Genomic DNA, 18,855 nt, shown 5'->3' with positions numbered 1-18,855 from the left:
GCATATAAGTTAAATAAGCAGGGTAACAATATAGAAGCCTTGACGTTCTTCTTTCCCAATTTTGAACCAGTCCTTTGTTCCATGTCCAGTTCTAACTATTGCTTTTTGTCCTGCAGACAGGTTTCTCAGGGATATTCCCATCTCATTAAGAATATTCCACAGTTTGTTGTGATCCACATAGTCAAAGGCTTTAGCATAGTCAGTGAAGCAGAAGTAGATGTTTATTTGGAATTCTCTTGCTTCTTCTATGTCCAGCATATGTTGACAATTTGATCTCTGGTTCTTCTGTTTCCAAATCCACTTGTACATCTAGAAGTTCCCGGTTCATGTACTACTGAAGCCTAGCTTGAAGGATTTTGAGCATGATCTTGCTGGGATGTGAAATGAGTGCGGTTGTATGGTAATTTGAACATTCTTCAGCAGTCCCTTTCTTTGGAATTGGAGTGAAAACTGACCTTTTCCAGTCCTGTGGCCACTGCTGAATTTCCCAAGTTTGCTGGTGTAATGAGTGCAGCACTTTAACAGCATCATCTTTTAGGATTTGAAATAGCTCAGCTGGAATTCTGTCACTTCCACTAGCTTTGTTTGGTAATGCTTCCTAAGGCCCACTTGACTTCACACTCCAGGATGTCTGGCTCTAGGTAAGTGAACACACCATCATGGTTATCTGGGTCATTAAGACCTTTTTTGTACAGTTCTTCTGTGTATTCTTGCCACCTTTTCTTAATCTCTTCTGCTTCTGTTACGTTCTTGCCGTTTTTGTCCTTTCTTGTGCCTATCTTTGCATGAAATGTTCCCTTGGTATCTCCAATTTTCTCATAGATCTCTAGTCTTTCCCATTCTATTGTTTTCCTCTATTTCTTTGCATTAGTCAGTTAAGAAGGCTTTTTTATCTCTCTCTCCTTGCTGTTCTCTGGAACTCTGCTTCAGTTGGGCATATCTTTCCTTTTCTCCTTTGCCTTTCATTTCTCTTCTTTTCTCAGCAACTTGTAAGGCCTTCTCAGACAACCACTTTGGCTTCTTGAATTTCTTTATCTTGGGGATGGTTTTGGTCATCATCTCCTAAACAACTTTACAAACCTCTGTCCGTAGTTCTTCAGGCATTCTGTCTACCAGATCTAGTCCCTTGAATCTATTCATCACCTCCACTTATATTACCTGTATTTAATTTGGGGAGAACTCAGATTTGAATATTTTAGTGTTTGTTTAAAATGGAGTCAGAGTTATTAAACTTTAAGGAATCTAGCAGTTTGTTGTTTTTTTGTGCTTGGCCATTGGACAAATAGGCAAATGCTTGAGAACAGAAGATAAATGAATGAGCTTGGTGATTTTTATAAGGTCGGTTACAGAAAGTGACTGAGAGCTTTTACTATCATTATTATTTTGTTTTTGGCATCTTTACAGACTTAAAACTAAAGACTTGCCCAGCTTATCTAGCTTTCACATGTTACTTTATTTCTAGATTTGTTGTTTTTTTTTACGCAGACTAATTTCTTTCCTACATTACAGGATATGAGAACAGAAGCAAGTAATAAACATGGGGCCATGCTGAACCAAGTCTTGTCATCAAAATTTAAGGGGGATTTGACTAACAGGGTCTAGATAACAATTCTAGACCAAACACCTGAAAGTGGTTTGAATTGTGTAGCTTGTTTTATATGCTTGTGGAATAAAATACATAACATAAATGTACTAACTTAATTTTTAAGTGTATGGTTCAGTGTAGTTATGTGGTTAATTGAAAATTGTGTGAGTTTTTCTTTTTTTTAAGTATAGTTGATTTATAATGTTGTGCCAGTCTCTGCTGTGCACCAGAGTGACTTAGTTTTACACATAGATACAGTCTTTTTTCAATATTCTTTTCCATTATGGTTTATCCTAGGAAGTTGGATATAGTTCATTGTGCTAAGTAGGACCTTGTTGTTTATGTAATAGTTTGTATCTACTAACCCCAAATTCCCAGTCCATCCTTCTCCCTCTTGTGTTAGTATTTTTAATTAATTTCCCAAACCCTGTCCTCACTCTGCTGCTCATCTTGTAAACCAGTGAATTTTAATCACAGGCTGTCACTAACCCTCATGCCTTGGAACCAAAAGTTGTGCTCCTATGTGGAATGGGCAATAAAATTCTTTTTAATAGTCTTGTGGCTCAGCAGGTAAAGAATCTACCAGCAATGCAGGAGACCCAGAACACGAGGGTTTGATCCCTGGGTCTGGAAGATCCCCTACAGGAAGAAATGGCAACCCGCTCCAGAATTCTTGCTTAAAAAATCCCATGGACAGAGGAGCCTGGTGGGCTATAGTCCATGGGGTCGCCAAGACTCAGACACGACTGAGTACACGCACATCCTTCATTATGGTACTTTTAGCAGAAATAGACACATACTTATACCAGTTTATTTTGCGGTGAGTGTGAGGAGGTACCCAAGAAAAGCATATTGAGACTGAGAAACTGGGGTTTCTGCTGGCATTGGCTGGGCACTTCTCAAGGTGGTGTGCACTGTGCTGAAAAGAGGGTCCCCCAGGTCAGTGTTGCTAGTCCTGTGGATGTAGTAATATACTTGGGGTTTATTTCTTGAAGAGCTAATGTCTTTTTTTTAACTCTGGTGGTAATTAGTCTAGAGTATTACCTTTCATATTTTAGGACTGAGTTTGTATTACTCATTCACGTTTTATACCTTGAGGATTTTTTTGACTGTTTTGTAGTATTAAAGGGCTTCCCATGTGGCCCAGTGGTAAAGAATCTGCCTGCCAGTGCAGGAGATATGTGTTCGATCCCTGGGTCAAGAAGAACCCCTGGAGAAGGAAATGGCAACCCACTCAAGTATTCTTGCCTGGAAGATTCCATCAACAGAAGAGCCTGGTGGACTATAGTACCAGGAGTTGCAAAGAGTCAGACACAGCTGAGCAACTGAGTACATGTATAGTGTTATACTTCAGATGAGTATCCAACTTCTTGATCTCATTGAAAAGTGTTTTACTCATGTTTTATTATAATGTGGCCTTCTTTCCATGACTGCTTCCTGTCACTTATATTTTCAATCTTCAAAACAAATCTTTTTCCTCATGTAGAATTTTGTATATTTTGTAGCAATACATTCTGCATTGCTTTCCTCTTGTTCCATGCTCTCAAAACAATTTGTTTACCCTTTACTATGTATTTTTCTGTCTACAGATATTTTTTTCCAGGAATTCATTATTTCTTTGTGCAGGTTAAATCAAAGATTTTATCAACATTAAATTCTAATGACAGTTTGTCTCTTCTAAAGGCATGGAAGATGCCCTACCCAGTCTTAATCTTTAATATATCTTGGTTGTTGAACTTTTTAATGAAATCCTGTTCAGTTTCAGGAATCCTTGAATATCCTAATATGAGCTAATGCTTGGTATCCTAAACATGTTTTGCATAAGAGCCTCTTTACTTGTAGGAGAGCCTCTCAGTTTGCTTGAGAAAAGCCTGGTGAATTTTCTGTTCTTACCTCTGAAAGCACTGTTCCCTGACTGTCATTTTTTTTTTCCCAGTGAGCCTGTGCTGGTTAAAATTAAGTTTAGCTACATATGACAGAAAACTTTAAATAACAAAGTCTGTTTTTATATGTAAAAGTCTGGAGCTGTGGGCTTTTTCTGAATTACTGTTCTACCAACCTTACTGCCCCTGCATGGTCTGAAATGGCTGTCTGGCCTCCAGTCATCACGTCTGCATTCCAGCCAGCTGGAAGGAGAAAGGGATGAAAAAGCTTCATCCCTTTCTTTTAATAGAGGTCACGTCCTGGAAATTGCATCTTACAGTTCTTTCATATTCAGTTCAGTTCAGTTCAGTCTCTCAGTCGTATCTGACTCTTTGTGACCCCATGGACTGCAGCACGCCAGGCCTCCCTGTCCCATCACCAACTCTTGGAGTTTACTCAAACTCATGTCCATTCAGTCGGCGATGCCATCCAACCATCTCATCCTCTGTCGTCCCCTTCTCCTCCCACCTTCAATCTTTCCCAGCATCAGGGTCTTTTCAAATGAGTCTTTCATATTATTGGCTTTAAATTAATCCAGTAGCTACACTGAGCTGCAGACGGGTTGGGGAAACGTATTCAGCTAAAAAAAATTGAGGATTCTTTTACAAAGAAATAAAAGGAGAGTAGATATTGGGGAAACAGTACTCCAGAGTGTATGCTTCGTGAAGAGAAATATCATTCTGGTCCAGTGAAGCTGTCAGCCAAAGACGAAAGCTTTAGAAGTAGCTAGTCACCTGGTAGCTTCAATGTCCTGCTCTTTGGGTTGGTCTCCCTTGGTACTCAGAACCAGACAAGTTGTTAGATTTTTGTCCAGCATACATCGTTCATCAGCATCCATAGGTCTGTTCCTTCATCCAAACCACCATAACTGGACTCATGCATTTCCTAAAACTGAAACCTTTATGCGTCCAGGAGTGTCTTCACTTTGTATCCGAACTCTTTCCTCTTTCCTCAGAGTTTGCTTTGGCATTAAGATTGCTTTGGCATTATCTGGGCTCACCACTTTTATCACCGATGTCCTGCTAGTGTTGCTGTGTGATGGAAGTAACTAGAACACTAGACCTGCATTTGTTCTAAGGCTGGGTCAGCCCGGGAATGTTTGCAGGATCCTAACCACTCTTTTAGGCCATTGTTTTATATACTGATGTTCTGCCTGGTGGTCCCCTTGTGACTGAGAGAGACCTCCTTCCCTGATTACTGCCAGGTGTCTTTACCTTGATTCATTGTTCCTTCTTAAGCATCACCTTAAGCATCCCCTTTAGTAAAGAATGGTATGGACTTCCCTGATAGCTCAGTTGGTAAAGAATCCGCCTGCAATGCAGGATGACCCTGGTTCGATTCCTGGATCGGGAAGATCCGCTGGAAAGGGATAGGCTACCCACTCCAGTATTCTTGGGCTTCCCTTGGGGCTCAGCTGGTTAAGAATCCACCTGCAATGTGGGAGACCTGGGTTGGGAATGATCCCCTGGAGAAGGGAAAGGCTACCCACTCTAGTATTCTGGCCTGGAGAATTCTGTAGACTGTATAGTCCATGGGATCACAAAGAGTCAGACACGACTGAGCTACTTTTACTTTCACTTCTTAAAGAATATCTTCAAAATGTGTAGTCTCCCAGTGGCCTCTCTTTTCTGAAGCTGGCTTCTGTTCTAGTGACTCCAGACATGAACTGTGGGCTTCCCTGTACCATTTCCTGAGAAGGTCAGTTACATTCAGATACATGCTGCACTTCCTGCAGAAAGAGAAAAGGGAATGCTAAACCAAATTTGTTATCATATGTGTGCATAGATAACCCCCTTCATGTAGCATATGTTGTCTATTTGTTATAAGTTTTTCTCTATACCGAGCCCGGGAAAGTTCATCCCTTGGTTTGCATTCGTAGTTTCTACTTACACAACTTGCTTATATATTAGTAGTTAGGTGACTCTTGCTCCTTTCATTTATAGATGACTACTGCAATGTTGTTGCTGCAAAACAGAAAATCTGCTATTGCTCCTAGATACTCTGCTTGCGTTTTAACACCTTGGCTTCCACCTCTTTACCTTGGGCCTGCAGGGTCTTGGATATTTTACTTTAAGAAGATTATCTGTATGGCATTTTCCATTTTTTTTTAATTTATTAAAGTATAGTTGATTAGCAATGTTGTGTTAATTTCTGCCTTACAACAAAGTGACTCAGTTACAGATATGTATATATGTGTGTATATATATATATTCTTACTTTCATATTTATTTTGACTCTTTAAGCTATGTGGGTCAGTATGGATTTACAGCAGTTTCCCCATCTGCATTCTAAAATATAGTTTTCGTTGGTCTTCAGCCAAATTAGAAAATGAAAGGCAGAATAATGTATATGTAAAGATATAGTAATATAAGCTAAATTGACTACACTTTATTCTGTTTTTGTACTTTTCTCCTACTTTTGGTACTAAAATATTCTCTGTTTTCTAAAGTGGTATCTACAGTAGAGAGGGAGCAAAAAAGTATTTTCTTGGGCGACATAGTATCTCTCTAAAATTTGTGGCCTATGAGATGAAAAATTTCTTAAGATTCGACCTGGTGGAGGAAGCATTGGTAAAATTTTGAGTCTGTCTAATTAGCCTTTCTCTTTAGTTTTTACATCTCTAAAATGGAGATATATACCTTTTTCTACTTCATTGGATTGATGTTGGGAAGAGAATAATAATAACACAGGCAAAGACTGGTTGATAGGATTTACTTCAGAATGATCCAGCGTGGCACTTGGGGACAGGGCACATATAGATACACAAGATTGGCCATAAATGGGTCATTATTGAAACTGGCTGGTAAGTACATGGAGTTCATTCTATCATTATCAGCTTTGTTTGAAAATTTCCATACTGAAAAGCTTTTCCAGAAGTGAGGCTATTTAGGAGACTGGTAAAGGTAATAGTTTGTCCTTTCCTTCTTAGCAAGTGAGAATTGGTGTTTTTGCTGCTTTTAGCAAATAAATGCTTGCCCTGTTAAATTCTGTCTGATATGATCTGTATCTGCTTTACAGCAGATAACAGCCAGCGTGTCTTGATTGAAGAGGAAACAGGAAACTGGGAATCTAACAGGTTCAGTTTCATTCTCGCTCCTGTGAGGATCCTCAGAGGAAAGCCTCCTCTACTTGCTTTTTTTTTCCCCCTCACATCTTCCTGTCATTCTAGAAGGAAAGCCCCTCCTCCAATCAATCTAGCCTGTTTCTCTTCTGCCCAGGATCCATCAACTTCAGATCCTAATTTGGTCTCCTTCCCGCTCTTCCATAATATTTCCATCAACATCCTCACACTCTGTAGTTATCTCCCATCTTTAAACAGAACAAAATAAAATTATCCCTTGATTTCACCCCCCACCCCGTCTGTGGCCCCACTCTCTGTCCCTTTAATTTAACCCGAACCCACACCTCCTTGAAAGAGTTGTCAGAGAGCTGCTGTGACCTCATCCTCACCCAGCACCCACTCCTCTCGTGCCAGGGTCTGCTCCTGGCAAGGCCATCTGCAGTCCTCGTGTCTCCTCTCAGCGGAGGTCTTCTTTCCTCATCCTGCTCTGCATCAAGGAGCTAGAGATCTACCAGACACTAGACTTCTGGTTTCCTCTCTCAGGGCCCAGTCTCGCTGTCAGCTTTATCTCAAATCTACCTTCTTCTCTGTCCTTTGCCACCAACACAGACTGAATTTTTACAGTAGCTTTTTTTAAAAAATCAAGGATTATTATAAATGAAAACTGAGCTTATGTATTTTATATACACAGCTGATTGTATACTTCAGAGTGCCACATGTAAGGTTCATGTTCTGTCAGAATTTAATGTTCCTCAATACTTTGTCACCCTTGGAAGACTTTTTATGCTTTCTCTTTTCTGATAATGCCACATTTCTCTTTTTGCCCTGGCTGCCTTGACATTCCAAGGCAAAGGCAAGCTTCAACTCCTTGCAACTCCTTACTCTAGCAATCCGACAACTGAGGATTGGCGTTAACAAGGGAGGGCTGATGGGGAAGACACAGGTTTGGGTGTCTTAGTTGGATTTGAAGTCCAGCCTTGCTGCTGTGTGTTTGTGGGGAAGAAACTTTGAGCCTGAACCGCCTTGTCTGTAAAGTGGAGATGACACCTACCTCACAGAGTTGGTAGGTTTATGTTTATAAATTATATAAACTGCCTCAAATCCTTTTTGGGAAGACATTTATAAATAAAGGATAATGGAATATTTAGTTATTTGGGAAAAAACAGTTGGTTGAAAGCATACACAGTTTTAGAAGAGCTATCAGATTTCTCCTTGTCAAGATTTTCACGCGTTGTCTCAGTATTTGAAGTGTCAGTAGGCCTTCTCTGACCCACCTGTCTGAATACCTTCTCCTCCTCCACCACTCTGTTCCATGGCTCAGCTTTGCTTTCTTTACAGCACTGGTCACTATTTGGAAATACTTACATGTCCTGTGTTTTGTGTCAGCTAGTTGGCTTCCTGTCTGTCCAGATTTGCCCCTGTGCTCTCAGTCTCTAGGGCAGCAGCCACTTACTTGAATAAATGGAGGCTGCGTGGGACATTTCAGGTCACTCCGTAGAAAACTGAAAAGGAAAATGTACTCTCTCTGGCACAAGTTTTGTTTTTAAACCATGCTTTAGGAAAATGTGACCAAAGCACAGTTTTATAAAATAAAACTGTGTGTAATATTTAAAAAGTAGAACTTTTGAGCTGAAATAATTATCTTAATCGTTAATGACTGGCTCTCTAGAGAAAAAAAAAAAGATTTTCTTTTTCTCTTTTAGGTCAAAGAGCCTCCTGAAATCAATTTAGTTCTGTACCCTCAAGGCCTGACTGGTGAAGAAGTGTACGTGAAAGTGGATTTGAGAGTGAAATGCCCACCCACCTATCCAGATGTGTGAGTTCATTTATAAATGTGTGTGTTAGTCTCTCAGTCATGTCCAACTCTTGCAACCCCATGGACTGTAGCCCACCAGGCTCTTCTGTTCATGGAATTACCGAGGCAAGAATACTGGAGTGGGTTGCCATTCCCTTCTCTAGGGGATCTTCCCAACCCAGGGATCAAACCCAGGACTCCTGCATTGCTGGCAGATTCTTTTCTTCCCTGGTCTGAGTCACCAGGGAAGTCTGTTTATAAATAGCTTTGATGTGATTTCAGTTCTCTGTTTTGAAAACAAAGGAACAGGTTGAAGTCAATGGTATTTTTTCCTTCTGGCCCCCATTCCATTTAAAATTTTATTTCCTATCACTTGCAATTCATCAGAACTACATCAGCAATGGATGTTTTCATGAAGCCTGTCTCCTGTTAGGTTGGCTTCTAGTTAATAGTCTCTATGGGTGGCAGTGTTTGCTCCATGACTAATGTTTGCTTCTTCTGTTATGTTAACTTTTGTTTGTTTAATTTTCCACAGACTAGGAAGAGGAACAATTTAGGGGAAAGAAGATAAAGGTGCAGTGACTATAAAAGCCTTGTGTACTTAGTTTTAAAGTACAGTTTACATTAGGACTTAGAGTAGCCTTCCGAGCCTAGTGGGACCTTGACTTCCAAGCAGAAAATGATTTAGTCGCCCTCTTTCAGGGTCAGGAAGATGGCAGGGCGTGTAACATCACTGGCCTCTACCCATTAATGCCTAAAGAGTTTTCCAGTCAGTGAGACAGCCAAAAGCCTTATGTATTTCTAAACTCCCCCTGAAGGTAATACCCCCTTGGGTTCAGATCCAGTAGTAAAACAAAAGCATTAGCTGTCAAGCCTCAAGTATTCTTCAAGTACCATGCATATTCCATGTAATCTTTTCCCAGACATTCCATGCAGAAAAGCAGATTTGGCCTGGATGATGTTTTTTTGATTGAGCTTGTTGTGCAGGAAGCCAGTGAAGGAAGGTGACAAGTAAAAGGATGTACTGCCTTACCCAGTGGGTGGTAAATGTATGGAATTTGTTACCTTAAGAGGTGATGGAGTTTATGAAAATACAGGTAGGTCAAGATGAGCTCCCTGAAGTTAGTAACCCAATTTTAGCCCAACCTCTGTGCCTAGAGTAGAATATAGTAGATATTCAGAAAGTTAATTTATGCATTAATTGAAAGGTAATTAATTTTATGAAAGAAAAATAAGACAGTGCCTCTCTAGGTCTTATCTTTCCTGACACCAAATAGGTGGTATCTTTTCTGACACCAACTGGGTATCTGAACAATTCAGTTCAGTTATGACACTAACTGTCCATAGTTCTTGATAGCTGAGTTGGGGGTTTAGTCCCATGATGAGACGTGGATGCCAGTTGCAAGTCCCAGTACTTCTGATCAACTGGCTATAAATTTGCACGTTCCTGTGACACCCTCCCCCCACCCTGCCCCAGGTTTGATAATTTGCTAGAACAGTTTACAGAACTCAGGAGGGCACTTCACTTACTGTTACTGGTTTATTATCAAAGATACAACTCAGGACTGGCCAGATGGAAGAGATGCTTAGGCAAGAAATATGTAGAGGGGCACAGAGCTTCTTTGCCTTCTTGACATTGACTGATGTCACCTTGGAGGGGGAACATAATTACCCCTGGTTGAGAGCCACTATGTTAGAGAACTCATCAGCTAAATCTTGATGTGTCGATTTGGTAAAAATATCATTTAAGAAACAGCATGCAAAAACAGTTTACAAAAGTTAAAAAGTAAACATTGTAATATCAGCTACATAAACTTATGAATTATGTACCAAGGGCATGAAGAGAACACTGGAAATTTTACAGTGTTTAATTAGTGTTGCAGATGAATTTTTCACTACTCTGTTAATATTGCTATATAGTGACTGCTTGATTTTTTTTTTAATTATCTAAGTCTTGACTTGGGGAAACATTCCTATCTTTTGAGATAAAATCATGCAGGAAAACTTTCCTTTCCTGCAAAATAGTCCTTTATACCACTGTGAGAAAGAGAATCCTGGATTAAATGGACCTGACGTAGACTTTCTCTAAGATTTCCATCTATCCAGGTCGACGATGACTGTAGTAATGTCATAATGAAGCATTGAGGGAATGCATAGATAAGTGAATAGTAAAGGCTTCACCAAGGTAAAATGCCATGAATTACTCAGAAATGCTTGGTGGGAAGGGATGAATCATTTTCTCATCTGTAAAATTAAATAAAGCCTACTTAATCTCAAGAGTTGTTATTGGATGTGTTGTGGTTGGAAATAAGAGGAACCCCAAGGGAGGGCTGATTGTATTTTCCTTGGGTAGAAGGTGTTGACTGTTAGTTGTGCCCTATAGAGATGAAGAAGAGCATGTGGTAGGCATCCTTGGAATAGCAGAGTTTGCAGAGTGTGCATGACATGAGTGAGTGAGCTCATTTATAGCAGAGTGAGTTCCTGGGACACAGCCTGTTGTAGGAGTACTAGATGGAACACTGTGCCTCCATCTCACACATAGTTATTCTTATCCTGCTTTATGCTAGGAGAGACAGATGATCACAGAGTGTTTAGACCCTTGTGGGTGAGCTGTCAAGAGTTCGCTGATATTGAGGGCAAGCCAGAATCGAGGATTATAAAAGGGAGTGCATGGTGAAGTTACTAGGCTAAAATCACCCACAGAGCTGGAGTGATTTTTTAGAACGCAGTAAATAGTAGTTGATGTTAGAAATTTGAATCAGATTATAAAGCTGAAATCAGAGACAGAGGAGTTGGGAGAGACACCTGATTGAGCCCCAGTAAGTCTGGTCCTCTTGGGGAGCAGGGCACTCGAAAGCCCACGCTGACGCCTGGCCAGCACATTTCTGCCCTACAGGCTGCAGGTGACTTCATGTTGAGTGCTGTGTCAACAGAGTTGCTGGGGTAAAGTTGAAATCCTTTTGAGATGAAAGGAAATGTTCCTAGGGGTACAAAGAAGTTCACAAGTGAGGAAAACCCCCTTACGGAAACCCCAGGCTCCAAGCTTGAAAATTAGCAAATATTAATGCAAACAATCTGTACTTTTTAGAGTAACTCTTTTTTTTTTTCTTTTCCAGAGTCCCTGAAATAGAATTAAAGAATGCCAAAGGTCTGTCCAATGAAAGTGTTAATTTGTTAAAGTCCCGCCTAGAAGAAGTGGCCAAAAAACACTGTGGTGAGGTATGATTTGTAAAACTAGAATTATGACAGAATGATAAAAATCTCATCATGTTCACTAATGTTGGCCTTCCAGCCTTTTCTTTGGCTTAAAGGCTTTCCCATTGCACCTCAGATCTAACTTTCACTAGAATGTTCTGTTTTTTATTGGTATCTACAAAGGGGAATATTGCTGTTTGAATTGCTTTAATTAACAGTACTTATGAATTACGAATTGTAGAGCGTGTATAGACAGTACTGTTGATACTTAATTCTTCTGGAAACACTCCATATGAAACTGACCAGAATTTTTGCACACTTTGAGCCTGACATCATGACCTCATCTTGACTTGAACATTTACGTTGGAAAATGTTTACAAACAAGTGATTTCTGACCAAACATTGCCACATCTCCCCTTTTCATATCAGAAGAACTAATTGTTTACTTCTCAATAATTAGGGACTCACTGTCCTCCATCAATGTCCCTTTTATACCTGAGCATTTACACCTAGTTCAGTACTGATACTTTTTTAATCCTCTGACATCAGGGTCTGCATGAGCTCCCCCTTAGGTGAGCTCTCTCTCTGGAGGGCCAGGCTGGGTGACCTCTTAGGGCGAGTATTACGGTCTGTTCCTTAAGCCCACTGAGTACCCTAGGTATAATCCATCTTCTCCTCACTTTTGTGTAAGATTATGCAGTGTTTTTGCCTATGCACATCACTTTTAACTTATCCTATCCTACAAAGACTGAGAAGAGTTAAGTAAGGACTAGCCCTAGGCCTCTATGTCACTAGGAAAGTGACTGGACCGTTTTTCACTTGCATTCCATAACACAGTGAGTTACTGTGTGCCCTCTGGGGTGCTTTTTGCCCCTATAATCTTTGCCCACCTAAGTTGTGTTTCCAAGAACTTCAGTGATTGTTGTGGTACATAAACTGATTGTAGAACAGCTTGGACAAAAAAAATCGGCCTTGGGAATTACTGCAGAGTTCTTTCTAGTTTAAGTTCTTTCTAATGTAGTCTAATGCCTTAACTGAAAAATAATATGGAGTTACACTGAAAATTCAGCTGCAGAATCCTCTGGTTTCTTGGATTCATGATTTGTCATTTTTTTGTAAAATTCTTTGCTGTGTTTGATTTGATTTTTATAGTGCAGTATTATATAATATAACTGTTACATAATCATCATGCAAATTCCAGGAGATAGTGAAGGACAGGGAAGCCTGGCGTGCTACAGTCCATGGGGTTGTAAAGAGTTGGACATGACTTAGCGACTGAACAACAGCAATATAATCATCATGCTATACATTAGATCCCCAGAACTTACTTATTTTATAACTGAAAGTATGTATACTCGGACCTACATATCTCCCCTTTACTCTCACCACCAATCCCTAGGTAACCACCATTCTAGTCCCTGTTTCAGTTTTTTTAGATTCTATATGTAAATGATATCATGCAGCATTTGTCTTTGATTTATTTCACTTAATATAATGCCTCAAGTTCCATTTGTGTTTCTGCAAGCAGGAGGATGTTCTTTTTCATGGTTGAATATTTCACTGTGTATGTATATTTATATCACATCTTTATTCACTTTTTCATTGACACTTACCTTGGCTATTGTGAATAATGCTGCAATAACATGGGAGTATAGATATCTCTTCAAGATCCTTTTTTTTCATTCCCTTTGAATATATACTCAGATGTAGGATTGCTAGATCATATGTAGTTCTGTTTTTAATTTTTTGAGGAACCTCCATACTGTTTTTCAGACTGGCTGCAACAATTTACATTCTCACCAAAAGTGTATCAGGGTTCCCTTTTCTCCACACCCTCACCAACACTTGTTCACTGTCTTTTTGATGTGTGAGGTGATAGCTCATTGTGGTTTTGATCTGTGTTTCCCTGATGATCAGTGATGTTATGTATCTTTTCATGTGCCTGTTGGCCATTTGTATGTCTTCTTTGGAAAAATGTCTGTTGTGTTCCTCTGTCCATTTTTTAATTGGATTGTTTGGGTTTTCTTTTTTATTTTTGCTGCTGAGTTATATTAGTTCTTTATATATTTAAATATTGACCCCTTATCAGATATATGATTTGTAGCTATCTTCTCCCATTCTGTAGTTTGCCTTTTCATTTTCTTGATGGTTTCCTTTGCTGTGCAGAATCTTTATTTTTTTTTTTGCTGTGCAGAAATATTTGATTTAGTCCCACTTGTTTATTTCTGCTTTTGTTGTCCCACTCACCCCAGCCCCACCTTTTTTTGACCTTATTTTATTTAATTTATTCAAATTTGTATTACAGTATAGTTGATTTGATTTACAGTGTTGTACTGATTTCCACTGTATAGCTACGTACACAGTATCCACTGTTTTTTGGATTCATTTTCCCTACAGGTCATTACTGACTTTTGAGACGAGTTCCCTGTGCTATACAGTTAGTCCTTACTAGGTATCTATGTTATATGTAATAGTGTGTACATGTCAATCTCAGTCTCTCCATTTATCCCTCCTTCCCCCATCCCTTTCTCCCTTGGTAACCAAAAAAACATGGACTGCTTCACAGATTTACAAGTCATCCTTGCACAGGGGCCATACTAATCTTCTCTGTATCTCTCCGGTTTTAGCATATGTTCTACTGAAGAGAGCACATTGTCTTTATTTTAGATTATACTTTTTAATGGCCAACAAACACACGGAAAGATGCTCAACATCACTAATTATTAGTGAAGTGCAAATCAAAACTACAATGAGGTATCACCTCATACAGGTCAGAAGGGCCATCATCAAAAAATCTATGAACAGTAAATGCTGGGAGAGGGTGTGGAGAAAAGGGAACCCTCCTATACTATTGGTGGGAATGTAAATTGGTACAGCCACTATGGAGACCAGTATGGAAGTTCCTTAAAAAACCAAAAATAGAACTACCATATGACACAACAGTCCCACTCCTGGGCATATACCTGGAGAAAACCAAAATTTCAAAAGGTACATGCGTCCCAGTGTTGATTGTAGAACTACTTACAATAGCCTTCACATGGAAGCAACCTAAATGTCCATCAACTGAGGAATGGATAAAGATATGGTATGTATATAGAATGGACTATTACTCATCCATAAAAGGAATAAATTGTGCCATTTGCAGAGATGTGGATGGACCTAGGGACTGGCATACAGAGTTAAGTCAGAAAGAGAAAAACAAATATAGTAGATGAATGCATATATATGAAATCTAGAAAAATGTTACAGATGAACTCAGTTGCAAAGCAAAAATAGAGACACAGATGCAGAGAATAAACATGGATACCAGGAGGGGAAGGGGAGTGGTGGGATGAATTGTGAGATTGAAGTTGGCATACACACTACTGTGGATAAATGGATAACTAAGGAGAACCTGCTGCTGCTAAGTCACTTCAGTCGTGTCTGACTCTGTGCAACCCCGTAGATGTCAGCCCACGAGGCTCCCCTCTCCCTGGGATTCTCCAGGCAAGAACACTGGAGTGGTTGCCATTTCCTTCTCCAATGCATGAAAGTGAAAAGTGAAAGTGAAGTCGCTCAGTCGTGTCCGACTCTTAGCGACCTCATTTACTGCAGCCTACCAGGCTCCTCCACCCATGGGATTTTCCAGGCAAGAGTACTGGAGTGGGGTGCCATTGCCTTCTCCATATAGAAAAATATTTTAGAAGATTTATTATATAGAAAATGCCAATAAATTGAATAGGACTACCAAAGTGATGCTTTTTACTTATTTAGATAGTGATATGTCTTGATAGCAACACAATGAGATGAGTGCTGAAAAGCTTTTTCCTGCTGTGGTTACCTCCTATAACTAATTTAGAATGTGTCGCATCAAAATGAATATCATCATTGTGAATGGTCTTGGATGGTCTGCATGTTTTTCTGTAGTCTTGCCGTTGGACCCTGTCTTCCCATCACTTGACCATTTGTGGTTGATTTCCATCCGTGTGTTTAGGTGATGATATTTGAACTGGCTTACTATGTGCAGTCATTTCTCTGCGAGCACAACAAGCCCCCTCCCAAGTCTTTTCATGAAGAAATGCTGGAAAGGCGAGCTCAGGAGGAGCAGCGGAGGCAGTTAGAGGCCAAGCGGAAAGAGGAAGAGGAGGTGAGACCCATGTCACCACGGTGGCCAGCCAGAGGACTGAGAGCCCTATAGGTTTTTAATCTCTGTCTCTGCCTACATACTTATCCATATTTATTAAGTTTTGCTCTGGATTTGATCCAAGAACCATGAATTCATGTGAAAGGAGGCCCTAAGAGTAACCAAGAAATAAATACTATGAGTGATTCCCTCCCAACAAGTATCAGTGCTGCCCCTAGAACCCTTCCTTAGTCCTAGTCTTTAAATGAAAGAAAAAGTCAATTTAAGCAAATTTCTTTGTGTGCTTGTAAAGCTGTGCAGGAGTTCAGAGGCTATTACCTTCTTCCCTCTGTGGGACAAGTATCTCATGCCCAAACGAGTAGCCAAAGCCAGAGACTGAACGTATTTTTTAGTTCACTCACCATTTGTATTTTTTCTTTAGTCTTAGTCTGCATAAGAATATACACTCCTGTGTTATTTTAAAAATCCTTTAATCAAACATAATACCTATATCTAAATTTCCTTCTTGATTTTTGTTCTTTTTCTTCTATTTAGTCTTTTAATACACTTACTTATCTAGAACTTATTTTGGTGTAGGTTGTTAAAATGAGGGTCTGAGTCCCCCCACCCCATTTTCCTAACACATTTATTAAATAATCATTCATTCTTAGGTGATTTGTAATACTTCCTTTAAAGGGTATTTTACCTACTTATTTGTACTAAGTTCTATTTGTGAATTATCTCTTTTGTTCAATTCATCTGTTTTTTTCTTAGGTCTATACCACAATCTTTGAATTATTGTCTTTGTAACATTTGACTATCTGAGGAGTCAGGACCCCGTCCCTTCCTCTTTCATTGTTCTTTTTTTTTCTCTCAGCTATCCTCACACATTTATTTTACAGAGAAATTATAGGATTGCTTTCTCAAGATCAAAACAAAGCCTCTGGAATTTTGAGTAAAATTGTACTTATATATCCATTTGGGCAGAATTTACATCATGACAAAGTTCAGACTTCCTGTCCAGGAATAGTTTTTCCATATATTTTTATCTCTTAGTGAGGCTTTTTATTTTTCTCCCCTTAGATGTTACAGTTACTTCTAGGATTTTGTTATTCCTACTTTTCTTAGGTTCTTATTCCTTGTTCTTTTTTTCCTACTTCATTTTGTTCATCCTTTGCTTATGTTAGCATTGTCTTTGTGAGTTCCATTCATTTTGTTACTGTTTATCTCCTATTTAATTGCATAGCCTAGTTATCATTTAAAGTTTAAAGTTCCTTAGCTCTTAGGCAGACACATTTTAATTAGAAGGTAAAGATATTTAATTAACAGTCTTGTTTCAATGTACTGCTGTAACTACCTGTAAGTTTGGGATATGTTTTTACATTTTCTATTATTGCTGCAATTGTTTTTGGTTAATCTCTCAATGGTTTTGATAGTTATAACCTGGAATTTTAGGAGGCTTATAAAAACGCTACTTTATGTAAACTCAGAATCATTTGAGTAATAGGTACATGGGCCAAATGAATAGATCAAAATGCCACTTTTAACAACGAGAAAGCTGGTTGGGGAGTGCAGCTGAAGGTCTGTGTTATGGGTGTGGTGCTGGCTCAGTCCACCTCCACCTGGGCAAAGAGGAGGTGCAAATGCATGTTCTCTGCAGACAGGCAGATACCAAAAAGGAGGGGCTCAGTCAAGAGTGGGGAGAAGTGAGAGGCCAGTGGTGTTGCCACAGTGAAAGTCCCTCCACTTTAGGAATCTCCTGGTGGTCCAATAGTTAGGACTCTGAGCTTCCACAACAAGTCCCTCCATGTAAAAGTGGGGAGGAAGTGTCCCTCCCCCACAGTCTACTGCATTTAAGTGGGAGGTCTACTGCATAAGAACTCTGATAAACTGATGAAACTGTAGTATGTACTAAGGTTCTACATACTCTTAGGACTGAAATTCAGAAGATTTTTTGTGATTTCAGAATTTGTGTGTTGTATGGGTTTCAGAGATCAGCATTTGATGGCGGTATGATTTATTTCAGCAACGTGAAATCCTTCATGAGATTCAGAAAAGGAAAGAAGAGATAAAAGAGGAGAAAAAAAGGAAAGAAATGGCTAAGCAGGTACTCTAGAATTTCTGCCATAGTCAAATAGTTTACATTTTCTAAATATACAATCTTTTTCTTTCCATTGATGGTATTTTAATTACTGTATCTTCATAATGTTTGAATATCTCAGAAGTCAGGACCTCTGTCCTTCATTCTTCATTATTCCATTTTCCCTCCTTTGTTGCTATCAGTAGTAAAGTTTAAAATGAGGCACTTAAAAGTCTCCCAGATATCATTCATTGTGTATTTTATATTCTCCAGATAGTTACCAAACTTTGAGTTGTATATTATCTGTAGAAGACTTAGGCTTATGTAACTAGAGTAGTTTATCAACAGAGTTGAAGGAGAGGGGAGATTGAAGCTTTGATAATCAACTCAGACTGGAATTCTTAATACTTGGAAAACAAAACTATTTGTTCATACTGCAGAGTGAACAGAAACCAGATGGATCTGCCTGAAATTTCATTCAGTGATGGAAAACAGATTTAAAAAGCAGTGGTGGAAAAAGGATATACTCCTTTGTCCTGTATTTTTCCTGAGTCCAACTCAATCAGAAAACCAGTTACACATGTTTGGAGAAATCCAGAGAGAATTTTGCTCATTCTCCTTTAAAGAAATGGCATATCACCTAAGGGAAACAGTGAGGTGCAGTAGGAGGAGGTACTGATTTACGAGTAAACAGAACCTGCTGAAAGCTTTGGCTTTTTTACTGCCTTGGCTTGGTGACCTTGACAGGTGACACTCTGCACGTATTTTCTTCATCCCTTAATGTGGCACAGATAATGCTTTCCTGTCTGTCTTATGTAACCATTCCTACAGAAAAATGTACTGCCCTTTGTGAATGTACAAAGCTGTATACAAATTTAAGGTGATACAACTGTTCGCCTGTCTTCCATCTAATGTGCCTTCCTGACAGCCACTCTGCTCTCTGTTTTTTCTTTTTTAAACAGTGTTCAAAATAGTTTAATAATGGATTCAAGATAGATAATAAAACAATACTAGTTCTGTCAATAGAAGAGATAATCTAAATATAGACCCCCCCACCCCATATATTTATATATAACTGATTTTTTGAGCAAGATACAAAGATAATTCTAGAGAA

The 18,855-nt window shown here is 39.2% G+C and overlaps 1 protein-coding gene and 1 non-coding gene across 4 annotated transcripts in view; one reads left to right on the top strand and one right to left on the bottom strand.

Moving 5' to 3' along the window:
- Positions 1–18,855, top strand: part of EIF2AK4 (eukaryotic translation initiation factor 2 alpha kinase 4) — a 98,070-nt gene that overhangs the window by 5,209 nt on the left and 74,006 nt on the right. For all 3 annotated transcript variants that reach the window (XM_006073022.4, XM_006073025.4, XR_328826.4), the window contains exons 2-5: positions 8,273–8,385; positions 11,481–11,583; positions 15,533–15,685; positions 17,688–17,768. In XM_006073022.4, coding sequence (XP_006073084.3) covers positions 8,273–8,385; positions 11,481–11,583; positions 15,533–15,685; positions 17,688–17,768 — 450 coding nt within the window. The remainder of the gene's footprint in view (positions 1–8,272; positions 8,386–11,480; positions 11,584–15,532; positions 15,686–17,687; positions 17,769–18,855) is intronic.
- LOC112577921 lies at positions 14,104–14,208 on the bottom strand. The gene has a single exon (XR_003102118.2). It is a non-coding gene; the product is annotated as a U6 spliceosomal RNA (small nuclear RNA).

This window comes from Bubalus bubalis, chromosome 11, assembly GCF_019923935.1.
Source record: "Bubalus bubalis isolate 160015118507 breed Murrah chromosome 11, NDDB_SH_1, whole genome shotgun sequence".
NCBI lineage: Eukaryota > Metazoa > Chordata > Mammalia > Artiodactyla > Bovidae > Bubalus > Bubalus bubalis.
This window is presented reverse-complemented; position numbering and strand designations above follow the sequence as displayed.